The sequence below is a fragment of the Oryctolagus cuniculus genome, chromosome 9 (genome assembly GCF_964237555.1).
Source record: "Oryctolagus cuniculus chromosome 9, mOryCun1.1, whole genome shotgun sequence".
Classification (NCBI taxonomy): Eukaryota; Metazoa; Chordata; class Mammalia; order Lagomorpha; family Leporidae; genus Oryctolagus; species Oryctolagus cuniculus.
Genome location: NC_091440.1, coordinates 68,419,191 through 68,442,497, shown reverse-complemented (window position 1 = coordinate 68,442,497; position 23,307 = coordinate 68,419,191). Strand labels below are relative to the sequence as shown.

Here is a 23,307-nt window from a genome sequence, read left to right as displayed (position 1 = left end):
AGTTTTGGGGTGATCTAGAAGAAAGACTCCCCCACTTTGTCTTTCAAGTAAAAAGTGAAAAAAAGTGCTTCTAAACTTAATAGGGATATGAAGATGGTACAAATATCACAAACTCAAAAACTAAAATCTTCTTCATGCATTTTTCCTATAAACACTTTGATTAACTCTCAATCTTAATTTAAGATCTATCTCTTGGAACTTTCACTTTTCTGTCCAAATATATTCTTAGCAACCACTATTATTTCCTCAGTGACGGATCTAAGTGGTCCAAATACTGGATTTTAATTTTCCAGTCTTTCCTTGCTTGGTCAAACTTTTTAGGAAACATTAATTTGCTGAATTATTATTTTTCTTTGACAGGCAGAGAGGACAGTAAGAGAGACAGACAGAGAGAAAGGTCTTCCTTTTGCCGTTGGTTCACCCTCCAATGGCCGCCGCAGCCGGCGCGCTGCGGCCGGCGCACCGCGCTGATCCGAAGGCAGGAGCCAGGTGCTTCTCCTGGTCTCCCATGGGGTGCAGGGCCCAAGTACTTGGGCCATCATCCATTGCACTCCCAGGCCATAGCAGAGAACTGGCCTGAAGGGGGGCAACCGGGACAGAATCCGGCGCTCCGACCAGGACTAGAACCCGGTGTGCCGGCGCCGCTAGGTGGAGGATTAGCCTATTGAGCCGTGGCGCCGGCAATTTGCTGAATTATATTAGTGTGTCTGAATTATTAAAAACATGATGTAGCAAAAACATTATTTGACCCTCATTGGTTGGCCTTATATGACAGATACATCTAAGTAAGGAATGGAGGTGATAAAATTTGTTGTCAAAAGAAGAGATCAATATATAAAATCTAGAAGGTATCAAGATGGTAGCTATTCATGTGTATGCTACTTGGTTCCTACCAAGTTGGCACAACCTGTACTTTGTTACAATCATCTTGATTCAACTCCCAGCTTCTAAGATCTGCAAACACTGTGTTTGCTTATGTGTCAAGTATTGAACAAGGTGTCAAGTGATTAGCTGTGTCTTGAATCTGGCTCTTAATGATGAGTGTTTTCTAAGTGTTTCTAGTTAGGATGTTGGTATCCTTTGGGGTCATTATTCAGCTGACATTACCTGGGCACTTTAGATAAACTAGATTTCACATACTACTTTCTGTCTACCTTGAACCAGAACATGAGCCACATGACCAGAAACAAAAAGTTTCTTCCCAACACTTTGATCCAAACTGGGCTAAAACATTAAAGGGGAACAGGGGGGCAGTGTGGACTGTAGTCAGTCCAGCATATCTGGGATAGATGAACTGAAAAGTCTTGAAAACTACCTTGTGGCTCTAGCAAGGAAAACAGGAGGTATAAAGACACAAAGCAGGGTAGGCCAAAAAACACCAAATAGCTGCTCTTTCCTTGGTTCACTCCAACTGAATGGATGGAAGGCAGCCTTGGTGGGTGATGTGTATTCCTAGTTGAACTGCCCATTTCCCCTTGCTTGTACTGCTCCTACTAATTTTTTTCAGTTTTTCGTCATCTTCTTTAGAAGTAGCTTTTGGAACTTGCTATGACATAAGGCCACCATGGCCTTGTCCCATATGTACTAAATTTTCTGTAGTCCATGGAAGTTTTCCTGGGCAGTAGGTGCAATAGCTCATGTGTTTCAGTTGCATAAGAATTTAGAAACTATGAGACTAATTGAAAGCCCACTGGTCTCCTTCTAGTAACTGCTTCAGGTGTTTCACTGCAAAAGATGTGGGATTCTCTATTTCCCACATTCCTCCAGGAATAGGTGAATCCTACCCTGTGGGTTCTGGATAGTGAGATGGTGCTTTTCAAGGATGTGTAGGAGGCAATTAAACCTTGTGTTTTCTAACATCAGGAATTGTGTATGTTGTGTAATGCTGGTATGTTGGTAATGGGGGTGTTTTAACTGTGATATAAAAATACAAGAACAGTTTTACATATTGTGTACTGAAATTCTTTCAATAATGATGAGACTAACTTTTTGTCTTTGGATTACGTCATGTGCTTGAAAATGATACACTTCTAGAGATAATTTTAAGTTAAGATTGATTATAGTGTTCATTAGCCTCATATAATCCTTCCAGTAAGAATACTGTCAAAGTGTCCAATTTATTTGATACCTACTTTAGAACACCTATATTTGGGTTATAGCATGAATATCAAAATAACTAAAAGGCAGTTCCTAGCCTCAAGGAAACAAAACTCCTTTACAAGAAGCATATGTACACACAATTATAGTAGGTAGTAGATATTATCACCAAGAAGCTTACAAATAACTTGGTCTACAACCTCAAGAATAGACAATTTCAAAAGGCAGACAAAAGGGAACAAATAACATCCCCTAAATAACTGCATTAACAGATCAATGATAAAAGGAAAACACCAAGTGAACATATAAGGTGGCGGGCAAAAATGGACACATGCTTAGAAGTATCAAGAGAACAAAGGTGCAAACGAAAACTAGGAGAAAACTCTGTAAGGCTTTAAATGTCAAAAAATTTAGACTTCATTGAATGGATGAGCCAACTAAAGGTTAATACTAAAAATAGGAAAAGATCAAGGTTGTTCTGTGGGAAAGTTATTTTAGTGGTTCTTGGTCTAAAAATACAGAAATTGGACTTAGATAACTATTTGATTTATAAATTTTTATTGAGCCATTATTGATAGTCACTGTACTCAGCATTAAGCATATAAAGATGGGCTGGTGCCGCGGCTCAATAGGCTAATCCTCCACCTGCGGCACCGGCACACCGGGTTCTAGTCCCGGTCGGGGCCCCAGATTCTGTCCCGGTCGCTCCTCTTCCTGTCCAGCTCTCTGCTGTGGCCCGGAAGTATAGTGGAGGATGGCCCAAGTCCTTGGGCCCTGCACCTGCATGGGAAACCAGGAAAAGCACCTGGCTCCTGGCTTTGGATCAGCGTGGTACGCCGGCCACAGCGGCCATTGGAGGGTGAACCAACGGAAAAAAAAGGAAGACCTTTCCCTCTGTCTCTCATTGTCTACTCTGCCTGTCAAAAAAAAAAAAAAAAAGGATATAAAGATGATTAAGAGTACACAGCTCTAGTCCTGGCACATCTCTGATCTCATTCCCCACTATTATTCTGTCTTGACAACTCAGCCCAGCTATCCCATCCTTCTTGCTGTTCCCAGGCATGCTCTCATCTTAGACCGTTTGCACTGGCTGTTCCTGTTCCCAGAATCCTTTCTCCCCATACAAATGCACAGTTAACACCCACTTGTACTTCAAGACTTGACTCAAATATCACCTTCTGAATGAGGCCTATTTTAAAATGTAACCAGCTCGGGGCCGGCGCTGTGGCGCCATGGGTTAATGCCCTGGCCTGAAGCGCCAGCATCCCATATGGGCGCCGGTTCAAGACCTGGTTGCTCCACTTCCATTCCAGCTCTCTGCTATGGTCTGGAAGGCAGTGGAAGATGGCCCAAGTCCTTGGGCTCCTGCACCAGCGTGGGAGACCTGGAGGAAGCTCCTGGCTCCTGGCTTCAGATCAGTGGCGGCTCCAGCCATTGTAGCCAATTGCAGCCAACTGGGGAGTGAACCATTGGATGGAAGACCTCTCTCTCTTTCTCTGCCTCTCGTCTCTGTGTAAATCTGACTCTCAAATAAATAAATAAATCTTTAAAAAAAATGTAACCAGCTCTATTTTTTAATATTACCAAACACATATAATTCATCCATTTATTATGTTTTTAAAAAGTTTATTTTTCCATATTTGAAAGGCAGAGTGACACAGGGTGAGAGAGAAATCTTTCATCTGCTGGTTAACTGCCCAAATGTCTGCGACAAGCCAGGACTGGGCCAGGTCTTCCACCTGGGTCTCCTACATAAGTGGCAGGAACCCAAGTACTTGAGCTATTATCTGCTGCCATTTAGGCTGTACATCAATAGGAAGCTGGATAGGAAGCAGAGCCTGGACTTGAACCAGACATTCCAATATAGGATGTGGGCACCCTAAATGGCAGCTTAACCCTCTGTGCTACAATGCCTGACCCTTATTATGGCTTTTGTTTGCTTCGCCTCACAAAAATGTAAACTGTAGATGGACAAGAGGCACTGCCTCTTTCATTCACAGATATATCCCAACATTCAAGAATGTTTAACATATACGAGTATTCAGGAACCTTGTTGAATATAGGAACTTTAAGAATTCAAAATCTTGTTAAAGAATTAATAAGCAGTGTTATAAATTAATTTAAAAGGGACATCCATATTTATATGGATTGCATATTTTTATATATACACACCACATATACACACAATGCCATGAGAGCCCCCAAAGCAGAGGTACCTAGAAAAGCTCAGGTAAAAGTGCTTCTAGAAGTTCATGATGTAATGGTCTTTATGTAAGTGAAGAAAGGGGCAATTGAGAAGCAGAAAAAAAATAAGAACAGTGTCATCTCAAGAAAATATGAGGTAAATTATATCAATGATGTTTTAGAAGTCAAGTGGGATCAAGCTGAATTTGGTACACAGCAGAGAGCAGTTTCAGTAGGATAATACAAGCAGAATGTACATCATAATAAATCAGAGTTAAATGAAAGTAAAGAATTCCCACACAAGATATTCTTTTGGAAAGATTACAAAGCACTTTCAAATATGTTATCTCATGTTATCATCTCATCTCAGAGGGCACTGAGACTCAAGGAAGTTGATTTGCCTGACGCCATGTGGCCAGTAGGGGTCTGAAATAAGATATGGATCCACCAGCACTATCCTTTTGTTGTCATTTTTAAAGCCTAGTGGTGTGCTTCACACCAGGGAATCTACCACACTCTCTTACCAACATGCTGACATAATCAGGGAGCAAATAAGAGATGGACTGAAGAAAATTTAAAAGTACAAATTCAATGATAGGAACAGAAATTGGGTGTTCCCCTAAAGAAATTTGGGGAAATGATTGAGGACTACAAAAAACCTCAGCAGTGGAAGATTCAGGACACCTGCAGATCTTGCAGTTTAATTCAGTTTGCCTGTGTATGTTATGCTTGATTCTTTAAATAAGCACTTCCCAACAGGTGTGCAGGAAAGAGTACAGGTGAGGGGTGACATTACCTTCTTGGCTCTTAGAACTGCAGGTCTACATTCTCTTTTATTTACCACATTATACCACAAAATTATCATCAGTGTCTGAGAGTCATTGTATGAATAAGGTTGAAAGCATTGTCTTGGATTTCTTCTAAACAAATCAACTAAAAAAGTCAACATAGGCACTTTTACATCTTACGTTTTCATTAGTCACATATTCATGGAGATAAAACTCTAAAATGAATCCTCTTTTCTAATTCAATACCCAAAAACAAGGCTAAATTATGAGTAATGCCAATAAAATTTTTCCCTCCTTTCCAAATGTACTAAAATACCTGAAATAACATACCTGTGGGGCATATCCAGGAGGCACATAAATAGGAGGCACAGAACCATTTGGGGACATCATTGGAACCTGAGCTGGACCTGAATGGGTCACAGAAAAGATGCATTAATTCATGATTGCTTAGCAAGCTAAAATTGAAAACCACCTCAATTACACTTTGAACACTTCATGTAAACACTTCAGCTAATGTGACTGTATTATTATGAAGAAAAAATTAGGTGATTCATCTATTATAAATAAGGGCATCTTGTAAAGCGTACTGATTAGCCCTTATCTACACATCTATTTCTCACACTTGCCAGTGACAGTGTCATTACATGGGGAGCTTTCCTAGATATTCTTATTTAGTATTATTACAAAAAGTAATTTTTTTGTTTGTTAACATTGTAAAGTTCTTAAAAAACAAAACTCAGCTTCCCTTATATTTCCTTTCACTTTTATAATGCTATGCTTTGCAAACAACTTTAAAAATATTATTTCCTGTTTACCTTCTCTTTTAACCTTCCTGGGAATAAAATATGCTCTTTTGGAAGGTGTGTTTCATTCCTTCTAGGAACTAAAATCTTACTAACTTTTAAAAAAAAAGTATCTGAGCTTCAGATCCTTTCTTCTTGTAATGTTAAATTTCCATTGTACCCTCATCCGTCTTTTTTTTTAAAGTTTGATTTATTTATTTATTTTTTGACAGGCAGAGTTAGACAGTGAGAGAGAGACAGAAAGGTCTTCCTTTTTCCGTTGATTCACCCCCCAAGTGGCTGCTACAGCTAGCACGCTGCGCTGATCCGAAGCCAGGAGCCAGGTGCTTCCTCCTGGTCTCCCTTAAGGATGCAGGGCCCAAGCACTTGGGCCATCCTCCACTGTACTCCTGGGCCACAGCAGAGAGCTGGACTGGAAGAGGACCAACCGGGACAGAATCCCAGTGAGCTGCAGCGCTGGCCCCTCATCAGTTTTTAATGACTTGAAATATTTTCAAAGGAATTATTATTTCTAAGGAAATAAAGTTCAAGAGGCTGATAAAGAATATAATGGGAAGGATCTTTTTCATATGCAAAATTTCAATCTACCATTCAGTGTTATCAATGCAGACTACTAAATTACACATAAAACATCTGGTTTGAGATCAACTTTTCAACAAAATATTCTTCCCATCTTCCCATGCCCATCAAATTCATGAAATCATTCAGATTATTTAATGTTATTTTTTAGATTATTAGTTATGCATAGCTAACACTAACTTATTATGTGCCAGGTCTTTTATATATTTTTTCTTCTTATAATCATTCAGTCAAGTAAATAGCCTCACCATCCTCATTTCCCAGGTGCTGAAACTGAAGCACACAGGTTAGGTTTGTCCAAATGGTAGAAATGGGATTCAAAACAATGCATTTTTTTAAAAGATTTATTTATTTGAAAGGTAGAGCAGAGTTCCGGAGACAAAGGGAGAGACAGATCTTCCATCTGCTGTTTCACTCCCCAAATGGCCAAAAGCCAGGAGCTTTATTCTGGTCTTATGTAGGTGGCAGGGGTCTGAGCACTTGGGACATCTGCTGCTGCTTTCCCAGAGCATTAGCAGGGAGTTGTAATGGAAGTGGAGCAGCCAGGACACAAACTAGCACCCTTATGGGATGCTGGTGTCATGGGTGGCAGCTTAACTGGTTACACCACAACACTGGCTATAGGTAGTTTTATTTTTAAGGATATATCACTTTAGCATATTTAATAAACATTAAAATACTACACATTACAGGTAAATGAGGTAACTGGATGATTAAGAAGTATGCCGTAATGTCTCTAAGGCAAGGGTGGGGAATGTCCAGCCCATGGACCATTTAGGGCCTAAGAAATCATTTGGGGCTAACTTTGCAAAGACAATCACAGGTGGGACCTGAAATTCAATAAATTCAAGCTGATCATGGCCCATGAATGATGTTATAAATATCCAAATGGCCCTTAGCAGAAAAAAGGTTCCCCATCCCTGCTCTAAGGAAGATTAATCTTTGTGCTGTGTATTTCTTTGAAAAATATCAAAGGAAGAACATAAATCTTCCAAAATTTGAAAGCAAACATTACCTACTAATTTACTAAATAAAACTTAGGAGTTGCTTTATTATCTCTGGACAGAAAGGCTTCATTCAAAACTGACTTAACATCTATATTCTGGGCTCAGGAGAAATGAGAACAGTTTTAAACTAATGCTGATTTACTTTTATTAGTTAATTTACAAAAATACTGTAAACTAGCTTTCTGGGTCCTAAGAGGTGGCGTGGATATTGTTAACAATATACTTAGCTGAGAACCAAAATAAAATACAATGAAAATCATATTTGTAATCTTAATAAAAAGTTAACATTCACTGAGTTTTTACTATATGTGCCAAAGACTATGGTTCCCTTCATATGTTGTTAAATTTCATCCTTCTATCAAGTCATCAGAACAAGTGTTGTTGTTGTTTAGCTATCAGAGGAGGAAGTTATTACTGATTATATTTAAAACTGTAGGACTACACATTTGCTTTGGATTGCTCGCCTTTTAGTAGAATTACAATTATATAAATATTATGTGGTTACAGTTTAAGTCATGCCATACTTTGACAGCTGCTAAAAGTTCATTAACTTGGTAGTACAAACTTCTACTTTATCCTTTAATAACATGTAAGTATGATAATAAGCACACACACAAAAAAATTAAAATAAACCAGCAGTAAATATATTACTAGTTGCAATCCAGGAATTATAATGATTAACTCCCTTTTCTCCTAAGTAAATATTTTGCTCTAGCAAGTGCATTTTCTTATCCTGAAGTAGAACAGGTGGTACATGGCTAGATTATTTTAAAGACAACTCACCAGTACCCTAACTCCTACCTAAAATATTGGTGTGAAGTAACATTCAACACTTAACATATAAAAATCTGTACTTGCAAAACACAGTAAATATAGGTGTCAATGTTTAGAACTACAACGCTTACAGCACCATTTTTTTTTTTTGCTATTTCTATGTCTGTAATGGCAAAACCCTAAACCCACACATAATTAAAGATGCAAATATTTGATTTTGTTAGTTCCAAAAATACTTTTTGATTTAGAAAGTTCTAAAATGTTAACTACAAACTGAATTACTTTTGTATGCAATGAGGGATATTTTGCCCCAAGGAAGAAGCTAAACCTGTTACAGACAGTCTCATAAAAATGCACACTTGGCACAGGAGTAGCTATGTTTAAACAACTGTGGATCTCCTAGCAGGCCCTTCAGAATCTCTATGATTTAAGCAAAATCTACCCCAAATTATAGAGCTATTCATTATTTTTAAGGGCACATTTCCTTGTCCAAAAATCCACAGAAGAGGAAACAACTCTATTCACTAACCCCTTAAGAAATTTGAGAAGCTCCTCACACCAATTCTTAAAAAGCACCATGAAATAACTTAACGATATTTCATCTAGTACTTGTAAGTTACATTCTTCATTTTCCTTGTTAATATACATTCACATGTAAGAAGGGTTTTTTTTAAACTATAAATTTGCCCAAGAGCTTAAATTCTTAAAATACAACGGACTGCTGACGTGCTACACATTCTCTTATAAGCAAGCTTTCACAATGGCTTCCAAATACGATGCAAATTTTCAGATTTTAGTTTTAAAAAGAAAAAGCAAGTAAAACAAAGCCCCCGATGGAAAAGAAAGGCAGCTTAACTTTACAAAGTGCCTAATCTCTTTATAACGACATGGCAACAATTTGAAATATGTTTAAAGCAATTATATTTGGCATCTACTTTAAAAACCACATACAGCATGACTTCAGATTAATATAATGATTTCTATGTTTTAAAGTAAACGCAAAATGTTGAAAAACAGTCACCAATCTTACCACTCATTTTGTTTTTACAGTAGCAGCAGAGAACAAGAAAATCCAACAAGGAAACAGCGTAGTACACGTTAACAGCTTTAATTGGAGAACGGTTTCGCTTTTTTTTTTTTTTGCAAAGCTGTAAGAGGAAAAGATCCTTTGACCGAGTCATGTGACAGCTATCACGTGACCTGCAGTGAGCTGGGGAAAGCGAGGGGGTGGGGAAGCAAACATTCCTGCTTGCCGCTGAGAGAGAATGATTCAATGATTTCTACATGTTGCTGCCCTGAATTTAATCACTTTTTAATTTTCTTATGAACCAATTCAAAAGTTCATCCAATGTACCTTACAGGAATGCACATTTGATGTAAAATGATTCTCTGTGCTCACCTTCTTCTGTTCAATACCACAGGCATTATCTTATTTAATATTTTATTCAGCCACCTGGCTGCCGGATTTTACTTAAGTATGGAATAAATATAAAATTTATTAATTTAAAAGATTTGGTTGGAAATGCCATTGTATAACTTAATCCACTCTGCATATCCAATACTTAAGAAATCGCCACTATACAGAGAATTGTGTACAGATAGATTATAGGATAGACTGACAAGTTCCTCCAAAATGGGACTTAAGTTTCAGACTGTGTTTGTCTCTCAAAGTAATAAAGTCTATTACTTTTATTATTGACTTCGCTTCCTTTTTTCTGATTAAAAAAAAAAAGAGATTTAACCTAGACATTAATATGGATGCATTTTCACTGATATGTATATTTCAAGACAGGCACAGGTTTGCATTCAGAGCTCTTTCTCCAAGAACTAAAGATTGTAAAGGAGAAAGTAAATCCTTTAGGAGGTCTTTTTTTTTAAAATATTATCTTTTTTTAAAGAGTTTATTTATTGATTTGAGAGGGGATCATGTCCGATTTCAGAGTTATAGACAACGAGAGGGAGGGACAGACAGTAAGACCTTCCATCTGCTCATCACTCCCCAGACAGTCATGTCTGCAGTTGGGCCCATCTGAAGCCAGGAGCTTCTTTGGGGTCTCCCACAAGGGTACAGTTGCCCAAGCACTTGGACCATCTTCTGCTGCTTTCCCAGACCATAGCAGGGAGCTGCACTGGAAAAGGAGCAGCTGGGACACAAATGGGTGCTCATATGGGATGCCGGCACTGCAGGCAGAGGCTTAGCCTACTACGCCACAGCACTGAGCCCCCTTAGGAAGTCTTTTATTACTTTATGGTACTATGTAAGTTCAAAGGAAATTTATTAACCAGATGTCCATCACCTGTTGACTAGATAAAGAAATCATGGTATATACACACTATGGAGTACTACTCAGCTGTAAAAAAAAAAAAAAAAAAAAAAAAAGTGATATCCTGTCTCTTGCAACAAGATGGATGCAACTGGAAAACATTATATTTAGTGAAATAAGCCAATCCCAAAAAGACAAGTATCATATTTTCCCTAATCCAGTAACTAATAGAGTACCTGAAATGTAATGTGTAATGTATTGGAGTGAAGCAGACACTGAGATTCGATGAGTGTTTACAGCACTTGTTTTTTCCGTAGAGGAACAGTATTTTTTTTTTCCTCTTCATACTATTTGTTGAACTCTTTTACTTAGTGTAGGGTTAACTATTCCATCATTAAGTAAACTGACAATAGATCTTTGTAAAAATTAAGAGTGGGAATGTGAGAGGAAGGAGGAGGAAGGGTTGGAGTATGTGAGGGAAGTATCACTATGTTCCTAAATCTGTATACATGAAATACATGAAACTTGTATAACTTAAATAAAAAACCCAGCAAATACAAATATTCAGGCAATGACTGTGATTTATAAAAAGTTGCACAGTGGAAAGAAAACATGCTCATATCAAAAGATATGTTTTAATAGCTTCAACATGTATTAGCAAGGCAACTTTTTAGAAAAAGATTTATATGAGAGAGAGAGAGAGAGAGAGAGAGAGAGAGAGAGAGAGAGAGAATGAATGAGAATAAGAGTGTTCTATATGCTGGTTCACTCCCCAAATGGCTACAACAGCCAGGTCAGGGCCAGACTGAGGCCAGGAGCCAGGAACTCCATCCTGGTCTCCTACATGAGGGGCAGGGGCCCAAGTACTTGGACCATCATCTGCTGTCATCCCAGGTGCATTAGCAGGAAGCTGGATCAGAAGTAGAGTGTCCAGGACCAGAAACTGGTGTTCCAATATGGGATGCTGGCGGTATAACCCTCTCTTCCACAATGCTGGCCTCAGCAAACCAGTTTACAACCTTTGAGTCTGTTTCCTTGGTAAAACTAATCCAACTCACAGCATTGTTGTGAGAATCAAGTTAGATAAATTTAAAGTCCCAAGTATACTGGCTGGCAAACACTTAATAAATGATAGTTATTTTAAGTAAAAGTATGCTCATCATATATTTTTAGAAATAATAATTATGTAGTGTGGAATTTGTGCCAGGTGCCATTTGAAATGTTTTTACTTGTGTTATCTCACTTGCCTCATAACTGTAGCAGCGACCACTTACAGGTAAGGAAACAGAAGCAGAGAGCAGTTCAGTAACACACCAAGGGCACACAAGAAGATCTAAAGACAAAGCTACACTTTTTACATGTAAACCATGTCAAAGACTTTGTCTTCCAAAAAGGTGGAAAAAATCTTGCAAGAGATAACATGGAGCAATAGGGCTCAATAAATACATGCCAGACATAAAACACAGGAGTATCCTTACAAGTGGGGCAGGGCAATTAACTTCTAAGTTCCCACTAAAGTGCAGGTCTGCCCAAAGAACAGATGAAAGTCTCCTGGTCTCCACAGAACCTGCTTGTAACTGACTCATTCTATCTAAAAAGCCAACCATGCCTTTGATCTTCAGTTCCTAAACAAAAAGCAAGCCCCTGCAGCCCCATTCCTCCTTCTGGCTCACATCTACACAACAGCTGTGTTTCCATTTCTTGACTAAAACTGATAATCTCATCAATCCTTTACTGTTTGTTCACTAGAGCGTTTGCCCCATTATAAGCAAGTTCTCCCACACAGTTAACTTCTTACGGAACATCAGTTCTGGAGCTGCATTTAACTGAAAGCTGGCTGCCCCCCAGAACCCCTTCCTCTACAGCCCGTTGGGGATGAGGCTTCCCATTCTCTTTGAGGCAGGGCTAGCAATCTTCAGACACTGCAAGACTGCTTCCCACATCCCCATGCCTGTTTCATGTGAAAGTTTTGAGATCAAGGTATGTATGTGCATATCACCCTCTTCGCCCGTTCACTGCTGTCATGATCAATTGTCACTTTTTAAAAAAATTATTTGAGAGGTAGGGAGGAAGGGGTAGAAAGAGAAAGAGAGGAATAGAGAAAGAGAGAGAGAAAGAGAGAGAGAGAGATGGATCTTTCATCTGCTGGTTCACTCTCCAAATGTTCACATAGCCAAGACTGGGCCAGGTAGAAGGTAAGACCCAGGAACTCTATCTGGGTCTCATGTGGGTGGCAGAAACTCAAGTTCTTGGACCATCATTAGCTGCTATCCCAAGCTAATCAGCCAGAATCATGATCAGAAATGAAGCAGCAAGGACTCGAACTAGGCACTACAACATGGAATGTAGATGTCCCAAGCAGCAGCTTAACCTACTGTGCCACAATAACTGCTCTCATCTACTTTTTATAAAGATTTTATTTATTTATTTGACAGGAAGAATTACAGACAGTGAGAGAGAGAGAGAGAGAGACAGAGAGAAAGGTCTTCCTTCTGCTGGTTCACTCTCCAAACGGCCGCAACAGCTGGAGCTGCGCCGAACCGAAGCCAGGAGCTTCTTCCTGGTCTCCCATGCGGGTGCAGGGCCCAAGCACTTGGGCCATCCTCCACTGCCCTCCCAGGTCACAGCAGAGAGCTGGACTGGAAGAGGAGCAAACAGGACTATAACTGGTGCCCATATGGGATGCCGGCGCCGCAGGTGGAGGATTAACCTAGTGTGCCATGGCGCCGGCCCCTCTCGCCTATTTTTTAAAATATATTTATTTGTTTATTTGAAAGGCAGAGCAACAGGGAGAGAAGAGGAGAGAGATACGTATCTTTCGTTCAGTGGTTCAACAGCATGGACTGGGCCAGGTCAAATCCAGGAGCCAGGAACTCCATCTGGGTCGCCTATGTAGGTGGCAGGGACTCAAGTACTTGGGCTATCATCTGATGCCTCCCAAGCATGTTAGCAGGAAGCTGGATCAGAAGCGGAGGCAGGACTTGAACCCAGGCACTCTGATATGGGATAAGGGACTCCCAAGTGATGGCTTAATCCGCTATGCCACAATGCCTGCCTCAGTTCTTCATAACTGGACTTGGGCAATGAGTTCAATTTTCTGTACCCCAACTCTTACCCATCAACACAGTGAGTTTAATATCCAGAGCCTACACTTCAACTTTCTTGAACTCTTTTTTTTTTTTTTTTTGGACAGGCAGAATGGATAGTGAGAGAGAGAGGGAAAGGTCTTCCTTTTTGCTGTTGGTTCACCCTCCAATGGCTGCTGCAGCTGGCGCACCGCACTGATCCGAAGCTGGGAGCCAGGTGCTTCTCCTGGTCTCCCATGCAGGTGCAGGGCCCAAGGACTTGGGCCATCCTCCACTGCACTCCCGGGCCACAGCAGAGAGCTGGCCTGGAAGAGGGGCAATTGGGACAGAATCCGGCGCCCCAACCGGGACTAGAACCCGGTGTGCTGATGCCGCAGGCGGAGGATTAGCCTATTGAGCCGTGGTGCCGGCCTTGAACTCTTTTCTTTAATTCTGTGTTTAATAATGTGTTCAAAGACACATCCTGGAACGTATTACATAGAACTCTATAATCTCATCTTTAAAACCTTATACGTTTCAGTGTCTTTCCACTCAATTTATCTTTCATTTCTCTGGCTTTCTTCTACAAAATTTATTTCCCCACATAATGATCTCCTTTTTCTCCTGATCCAAAACTGCTTTCATAACCTGCCTGATTTCTCTTCCCATCCATGCCTATCTTCCTTTCCTCTGAAAATCTCTAATTTTCATCAGATAATTACTTTCTACTTGAACTGCAGAAATCAAATCATACTCACACTAGCATGATTATAAATTTAGTATCTCTAATCTCAACTCAGCTGTCAGCTCAAGAATTACTTCAGGAACCAATCCCTGGTCAATAACCCCTCCTGTTTCTAAGTGTGATTACTAGAGATCCTTATCACTCTTTAAGAGCCCTCTCCAACCAGACCTCAAACATCTCTTTCAATGTTGTTTACAAACTTTCTTACTTCTTTATTTCTAGAAGCACTGTCCCTTCACTAGAGCTAAGATATTTCTACTTCTACTTTTGATCACTCCCCTTTATTTATTTATTAAAAATAATTTCTTTTAAATTTTAGTTGCAAGGTGGTGATGGTGGGGAGAGATAACAGACACAGGGCCAAAGTTGGGAGCTGGGAACTCAATCTAGTTTTGCCCAGGGTGGCAGGAACCCAATTACTTGAGCTATCCCCACAGCCTCCCAGGGTCTGCATGGCAGAAAGCTGCAGTCAGAAGCTGGAGTTGGAGACTGAACCCACGCACTCTGATGTGGGACACAGGCATCTTAACCACTAGGCTACACACCTGCTTCCTCCATTCCTATTTTTTAAAATAGTTTTATTTATTTTTATTTATTTGAAAGGCAGAGTAGAGACAGAACGATCTTCCATCTGCTAGTTTGCTCCCTAAATGCCTGCAACAGTCCAGGCAGGTTCAGGCTGATGTCAGGAGCCTGGAACTCCATCTAGGTCTCCCATCCAGTTGACAGGGACCCAAGTACTTGGCCATCATATGCTGCCTCTCCCAGGGCACGCATCAGCACGGAAGCTGGATCCAATGTGGAGTAGGATGCAAATCCAGGCCAGGATGGGCCTTCCAAGTAGTGGCTTAATTCACTGTGTCACAATTCCCACTCCCACTTCTACTCTTACTCTGGGTCCTCCACTGGAACTCTGCTTCATTTGTCATTTCTTTCCTGTTTAGTATTTTCACCTTCTGTTCAACTTCTTTGAACTATTCTGTTTAAACATGGATAAAGTTTCAAGCATAAATCACCATATCACCCCACTAATCTCACATGAAAATAACACTTTCTCTCTGTCCCTTGACATTAGCAGCTACCTCTGGTATCAAAATTCATATCAACAGGCTATTTTCTGACCTTACATTCACTTTCATATTTTTAATAAAATTATGCAATATTAGATTCATACAAAGGAAAATAATCAAGTCATTAACCATATTAAAGTGAATATCTCAAATACACCACCTCTGCCAAAAAAACAGACCACACCAATACTACTGTGTCCATTTGCTCTTTCCCCATCCAATCAGTTTGTGCAATTCTTGTCTCTACTATCCTGAATTCTGATTTCACTGTTGGATTTTCAAACAAAACATAAAAAACAAAACAAAACAAAAACCTTACATATCTCCAAAGTTAATTTGCTTGGCTTTGACTTTTACAAAAATTATATAGTGTGGTCTTCAGTAACTTAGTTTTTACGCATTTTAAGATTTATCCATGTAGTTTCATATAGCTGTAGTTTCCTTACTTCCAATTATTCCTTCATATAAATAATCATAATTTATTTATTCCATCACTAACTTTTGGTCTCTTTTCATTACTGTTGTTGTTTTGTTTTGTTTGCTGTCATCTACTTACCAATCACATACTGACCACAATGTGCCAGATATGGTTCTAAGCTTTTGGGATGTATCAATAATTAAAAATGGACAACTATTTCTACACTTGTGGAGTTTACACTGGAGGAATAAAATAATATGATGGCTAATCATATTCAAATAAATTATAAAATTTGTTTTCAGGGTGACAAATGCTATGACTTAAGAAAAAGAGCAGGGAATGAGAATTTTGAATATTGAGATGGGCTGGTGTTAAGGGAGGAGACTGAGGACTACAATTTAAAATACAGAGATCAGTTTAGGTTTCATTGAGAAGCTGAAATTTGAGCAAAGACTTAAAAAGAGTGTGGAAGTCAGCTACATGGATAGCTGAAGGAAGAATAGTCTTTCTTACACACAAAGGAGCAACCACTGCAAAGGCTCGAAGGTAGGGGCATGACTGGCATGTTCAAGACACAGCAAGGACATCAGTAGCACCAGAGCAGCATGCAGAGGAGAAAAGAAGTAAGATCAGAGTGGTAAAGAGGGAAACGAGGTAGATTCTATTAGGCCTTGTAGTTCACTGTAAGGACACTGGCTTTTTAAAAATTAATTAAGTAGGCAGGTGAGGGAGAGAATGAATGAACTTCTATAGGTTAGTTTACTCCCCAAATGACCACAGGGGCTTGGGTTGGACAAAACCAAAGCCAGGAGCTGGGAACTAACTCAAGGTCTCCATGTGTGTAGCAGGGACCCAGTTACTTGAGCTATCATTGCTGCCTCCCAGAGTTTGCATTAGCAAGAAGCTAGAGTTAGGAGCTGGAGCCAGGAATTGAACCCAGGTACTCTAATAAGGTATGTGGATGTTTTAACTGCTAGGCTAAATGCCAACACTGGCTTTTACTTTAGAAGGAAATGGTAGCCCTTGCTGGATTTTTAGACACAAGCTCTATGCCTAGAATACTCAATCTATATAAAACTCAAAACCAGTTATTTTTCCATATTTTCAGTAGTCCCTACAGGTTAAAAGTTCTATCTCAAGATAGAAACCTGGAAGTAATCCTAAACTCTCTCTTCTCCCCTCTTTTATTGATGAGCCAGAAGCTGGGAAAATCCTGACAGTTTTGTCTTTCAAGTATCTCCAATTCTCCAATGCTCTTTCCCATACCATTGCTACTGCCTTAATAGTACTCAGCTCTGTTTTTTTTTTTTAAAGATATATTTATTTATTTGAAAGTACACAGAGAGAAGGAGAGAGAGAGAGAGAGAGAGACAGAGAGAGAGAGAGAGAGAGAGAGAGAGAGAGAAAGAGAGATTTTCCATCCACTGGTTCACTCCTCAATTGGCTGCAATGGCCAGAGCTGTGCCAATCCAAAACCAGGAGCCAGGAGCCTCTTCTGGGTCTCCTATGAGGGTGCAGGGTCCCAAGGACTTGGGCCATCTTCTACTGCTATCCCAGGCCATAGCAGAGAGCTGGATTGGAAGTGGAGCAGCTGGGACTAGAACGAGCGCCCATATGGGATGCCAGCGCTTCAGGCCAGGACTTTAACCCACTGTGCCACAGTGCTGGCCCAGTACTGCAGCTCTGGCCATTGAGGCTATCTGGGGAGTAAACAAGCAGATGGAAGACCTCTCTCTCTCTGCCTCTCTGTAACTCTGCCTTTCAAATAAATAAACAAATCTTTAAAAGAGGCAATGTTATAAAGGTAAAAAGCAGATGCATTTGTAAGTTTGTTGACATTATTATATAATCAGACAAGAATGAGAAAATGAAAAATATGCTCATCACTGCATAATGCAATTCTAAAAATTATAATGTTCTCAGTGTATCCTCTATGTTTAACGGAAACTGATGTAAATTCTTGAATTAACTAGGACTTTAGGAAATATAAAAGACATGCATCCCATATTTTTCAGAGATCCTAAAAGCCTCTGGTAAATGAAGGATATTATATAGAAAACAGTTCATTACTTAATAGGGAAGCACTCAGCATCAAAACAAAACACAACCAAAAATATTTTCACAAAAATTCAAAATTGCTGACAGATTGAATAATAAATTTATATATACATACACACATATATAATAAACAAATAAACAATAAACAAACAAACAAAACAAGAAATGAGACTGATCTTCCTCCTTACTAGAGTTGGGTCCTGAAAGTACCCTGGTTTGTGTATGATGAAACATTGTGATTAAAATTAGATACCAAGGGCAGGCATTTAGCCCAGCAATTAAGATGTCCCTCTATCCTATGCTGGAGTGCCTGGGTTTGAGTCCTGGCCCCACTTCTTTTTTTTTTTTAATTTTTTATTTGACAGGCAGAGTGGACAGTGAGAGAGACAGACAGAGAGAAAGGTCTTCCTCTTTCCGTTGGTTCACCCCCCAATGGCCGCTGCGGCCATCGCACCACACTGATCTGAAGCCAGGAGCCAGGTAGCTTCTTCTGGTCTCCCATGAGGATGCAGGGCCCAAGCACTTGGGCCATCCTCCACTGCACTCCCGGGCCACAGCAGAGAGCTGGACTAGAAGAGAAGCAACCGGGACAGAATCTGGCTCCCCAACCAAGACTAGAACCCGGGGTGCCGGCACCACAGGTGGAGGATTAGTCTATTGAGCCGTGGTGCCGGCCCTGGCTCCACTTCTAATTCCATCTTTCTGCTAATGCACACACTGGGACCCAGCAGATGATGGCTCAAATACTTGGTTCTTTGCCACCACCTTGGGAGACCTGAATTGGGTTCCTGGCTTCTACTTTGGCCTGATCCAGCCCCAGCTGCTGAGGGTATCTTGGGAGTGAAACAACAGATGGAGAGATCTCTGTCTTTGGGTATACGTTTTGAATAAAAATGAAAATAAATTTTAAAAAGTTAAAAAAAATTAGACACCAACAACTACACTGTCAAGCTAGTCATTCTTCAAATCAAGTATGACTTATACTGCCATACAGCATGACCCCCGTGATTTGACTTGAACAAAACTAAAGCAAGAATAACTCAATGATAACTTCTGTCATGTACAAAATTCACCAAAGCATCAATAAATGTAATGTTAAGCAACATACCCTCTAAAATATTCACAAAATGAACAATTGGGGCAGTTATATCAGTTTCTTGTAGAAAGGGACTATCAGCCATGAGGCAAATTTAAAGGTTGAAGAGCTGATTTTTTTTTTCTCTACCAACAAGCAGAAAGATCAACTATTTCTTAAGACAGCACTGAACTAATAATAATTCTGTTATGAGCATGTCTGAAAATTTAAGAGGCAGACTCAGCTCAGCAAAGACTGGTTTCACACCATTAAGATATAAAAGGGCAAGGATACGAAATGCATTCCTCTTCTACTCCTTTACAAATTCTTACCTGATTCTTCAAAAGCATAAAAAAGACAGAAGCAGTCTAGTCTATATTATTAAATCACTTCATAAAGAAAGAATATTGCAGCTTCAACAGAGGAGGCACTTAACTTCAGAATTTTAAAAAGTCTTTTAAGTTGAATAAAATGCTGACTCTGACCATGATTATGACCCATACTATTACAGCAGTATTCAGGTACAGGTTTTGACTAAGCATCGAAGTGACATGCTAAACTCACGCAGCTTAGACCATAACTAATATAGTCAGGCTCAAGGAATGCTACTAACCAAGTACTCTACAGGAGGGGGTCTACTGCTGGGGAGTGACTGAGAACGATGTATGCAAATAATCTCAGGAAGATAAGGAGAGTGAAGGATTAGAACCTGTAATTCTGGCCTTGGACACAAATCTAACCTTGTTTATTGCCCTTTTAAGTCTTTCTTACTTGCTTCCCGTTTTTATTCTTTTGCCTTTCAGGTGCCTTAGTCACCTTGCAGTTATGGCCACATAATTACTACTTTCATTTTCCATATTTTTCTTTAGTTATGTTGTACTAAAGTATCAATTTAACACAAATTTTACTTTATATGATGCATGACAATAGGGAGCAAATGTCAGGATGCTTCCAAGGCTGGATATATTTGGGACTGACTAGGGTGGGAGGGTATCTGGATAAGGTTAAAAGATTTATACTAACCAGAGAATGAACAGTACAGATATTTTGTGTTCTAATGTAGTTATTTCCCAAGCATTTAGATTTTTCTGTCAGTAAAATTTAAAAACAAGTTCTGGGACTCATTAACTAGCTTTTTATTAGGGCAAGTAAACATATTAAAAGAAAATAAATTAAGCAGAGAAGGGAGTCTATCCTATATTATTAAATTACTTAATAAAGAAAGGATACTGTAACTTCAAAAGAATAGAAAGAATTTAATTTCAGAATTAAAAAATAAGTCTTTTAAGTTGAACAAATTTAGCTTAATGAAAAACCACCAAACCATCCTTATTTTTCCCATTTCCCAGACTGATGAAATCTCCCTAAATCTATGAAGAAGGACCTGGGAATAATTTTAAGTGGTACAGGGATTTATCCCTCCAGGGTGGCTAATCTCTGGTGATGGGAGAAGGGAGCAAAAGATCAGAGCCACATCACTGTCAAAGAATTAGGGACACTTCTACAAGTAAAAGAAAGAGCTGAAAATTTGTAGTTATGCAACATAGATATTTTTATTGATACTTTTTAATGCTTTAAAAACATATGCATGTATATTAAAGAGCATTTATAGGACTTCTCTTTATATTGTGAATCAGTATTAAATTGTTAGTTTATACTAACAATTATTTATACATACTATGTATTTTAATCTATTTATTAGCTATATCTAATTTCTTATTTTTTAACAAAAATCTTTCACTATAGTTTTCCTTTTTTCACAATTTGCAATTGTATTTTATGGTTAATAAAGTTGAAGCTAATTTACCTTCAACTGACTCTTTTCTGTATTTGAAGACGATAATATTTCCATTAAAAAACTATTCTGTCTGAGGTGGCACTTGGTAAGTTGGGAATAAATTCTGCAAAGTATTTTTTATTTAAATGTGTAAATATCTCAGTCCAAATAACTTCATAGGTACTATAATACTTCAAATATTTTTATAGAAAACTATCAAATTGTCTTTAGTTATAACTCTTTTGAATGTTTCACAAAATTCAGATCTCTAGAAATTATTTAGGAGTCAGAGAGACACAGAGAAAGAGAGACAGGGAGTTCCCTTCCTCTGGTTCTCTCTCCAAATGCCTCTAAAGGCCTGTGCTACTTCTAGCCCAGGCAGAAGCTGGGAGCTGGAAACTCAATCTAGCTCTCCCACCTGGGTTGTTGGGACTCAACTTCTTGAGCCATCGACCAACTGCCCTCTGTTATGCATTAGCAGGAAGCTGGAATCAAGAGTGGATCTAGGACTCAAAACCAGATGCTCTCATATGGATGCAGGTGTCTCACTGGCCAAACACTTACCCCTAGACCCTTGTTCCTGAACTCATTACTGCTCAAAGAGTTAATTGCAAAATATAAAAGCACTGGCAAATAATAGTTATTCTTTATATAATAGATGGCAAAATCATTCAGAATGTGGCAGAAATAAATTTAACTTCCTGTATATATTTCACATTCATCTATGTGCTTCCCAAGAGTTCCTCTAACTTGTGGCTTGGTGACACCAAGTGGCCAGTAGAGGCAGAAGCATCAAATACTTTACTACCACCAGGAAACTGAGTTAGTCTTTACCCCTTATAACTTCGTGCTATTGTCTTTACATGTTCTTCCAAAATGGGTCAAAAACTTAATTCCCAACTTTGCATGTTGATGGGATCTGTAAGTGGGGGCCTTTGAGAGGAAATTAGGGTTAAATGAGGTCATGAGGGTGGCTTTCTATGACATTATTAATGACGTTAAGACAAGGAAAGCATGCTTGATCTTTCCCCATTTGATGCCCTTGCCATATGATGACAAAGCAAGACCTTCATCAAATCCAGAACTTTGACTTTTTTTTTTTTTTTTTTTGACAGGCAGAGTGGACAGTGAGAGAGAGACAGAGAGAAAGGTCTTCCTTTTGCCGTTGGTTCACCCTCCAATGGCCGCCGCTGCAGCCAGCGCACTGCGCTGATCCGATGGCAGGAGCCAGGATCCAGGCGCTTTTTCCTGGTCTCCCATGGGGTGCAGGGCCCAAGCACCTGGGCCATCCTCCACTGCACTCCCTGGCCATAGCAGAGAGCTGGCCTGGAAGAGGGGCAACCGGGACAGAATCCGGCGCCCCGACCGGGACTAGAACCTGGTGTGCCGGCGCCGCAAGGTGGAGGATTAGCCTATTGAGCCACGGCGCTGGCCCAGAACTTTGACTTTTAACTTCACAGACTCCACAACTATAAGAAATAAATTTATTTTCTTCACAAGTTACCCTGTCTGCGGACTGTGTTACAGCAATACAAAACAGGACAAGACACTAAGTGTATTCTGTTTCACTACTAAGTACTTTAATTGTTTTTATTTTTAAGATTTATTTATTTGAAAGGCAGAGTCAGAGGGAGAGAGGGAGACAGAGAGCAAGCGAGTGAGTGAGCAAGAGCGATCTTCCATCTGCAGGTTCACTCCCCAAATGGCTGCAATGGCTGGAGCTGGGCTGATCTGGAGTCAGGAGCCAGGACCTTCTGGGTTTCCCATGTAGATGCAGAGGCTCAAGTACTTGGGCCATCTTCTGCTCCTTTCCCAGGTGCACTAACAGGGAGCTGGATTGGAAGTGGAGCAGCCGGGACCTGAACCAGCACCCATATGGGATGCCAGCCCCACAGGCAGCGGCTTTATCTGCTATGCCATAGTGCCTGCCCCTAACTGTTGTTCTTGAACTGCTTCTGGCAAGGATCAGGAAAACGGAGTGTTTTATTTGGTTGTCTTTAATGGAAAACTTAAAAGATGAATGAACTACTGACTAGAGGAGATTGGAAAGATGCTAGAAATACAAAATGGTGGTCAATAAAATCTATTGCAGCTTATTTTAATGGAATTATTAATACTTTAAAAAAAATTATAGGGCCGGCGCCGTGGCTCAATAGGCTAATCCTCCACCTAGCGGCGCCGGCATACGGGGTTCTAGTTCCGGTCAGAGCGCCGGATTCTGTCCTGGTTGCCCCTCTTCCAAGACAGCTCCATGTGCTTGGGCCCTGCACCCCATGGGAGGCCAGGAGAAGCACCTGGCTCCTGCCTTCGGATCAGCGCGGTGCGCAGGCCGCAGCGCGCCAGCCGTGGCGGCCATTAGAGGGTGAACCAACGGCAAAAGGAAGACCTTTCTCTCTGTCTCTCTCTCTCTCACTATCCACTCTGCCTGTCAAAATAAATAAATTAATTTAAAAAATTATAAATCTGAGACAAACTGGAACATAAGGCCAACCTATTCATAGGGGATGCTTATTTATAAAGGCTTTAAAACACCTGGCAACATTTATTCACATGAGGCAGACAATTAGCATAGACCTCCAGCCTAGGAGTTTAACAAGTTGGTG

General features: G+C 39.9%; 1 protein-coding gene across 9 annotated transcripts in view; it reads right to left on the bottom strand.

Moving 5' to 3' along the window:
* Window positions 1–23,307, bottom strand: part of FNDC3A (fibronectin type III domain containing 3A) — a 183,540-nt gene that overhangs the window by 96,472 nt on the left and 63,761 nt on the right. For 8 of the 9 annotated variants that reach the window (XM_070048854.1, XM_070048856.1, XM_070048857.1 and 5 more), the window contains one exon: window positions 5,400–5,476. In XM_070048854.1, coding sequence (XP_069904955.1) covers window positions 5,400–5,476 — 77 coding nt within the window. Of the gene's footprint in view, window positions 1–5,399; window positions 5,477–9,262; window positions 14,656–23,307 lie in introns of those variants that run through there. The other variant, XM_008273830.4, reaches the window with a different exon arrangement.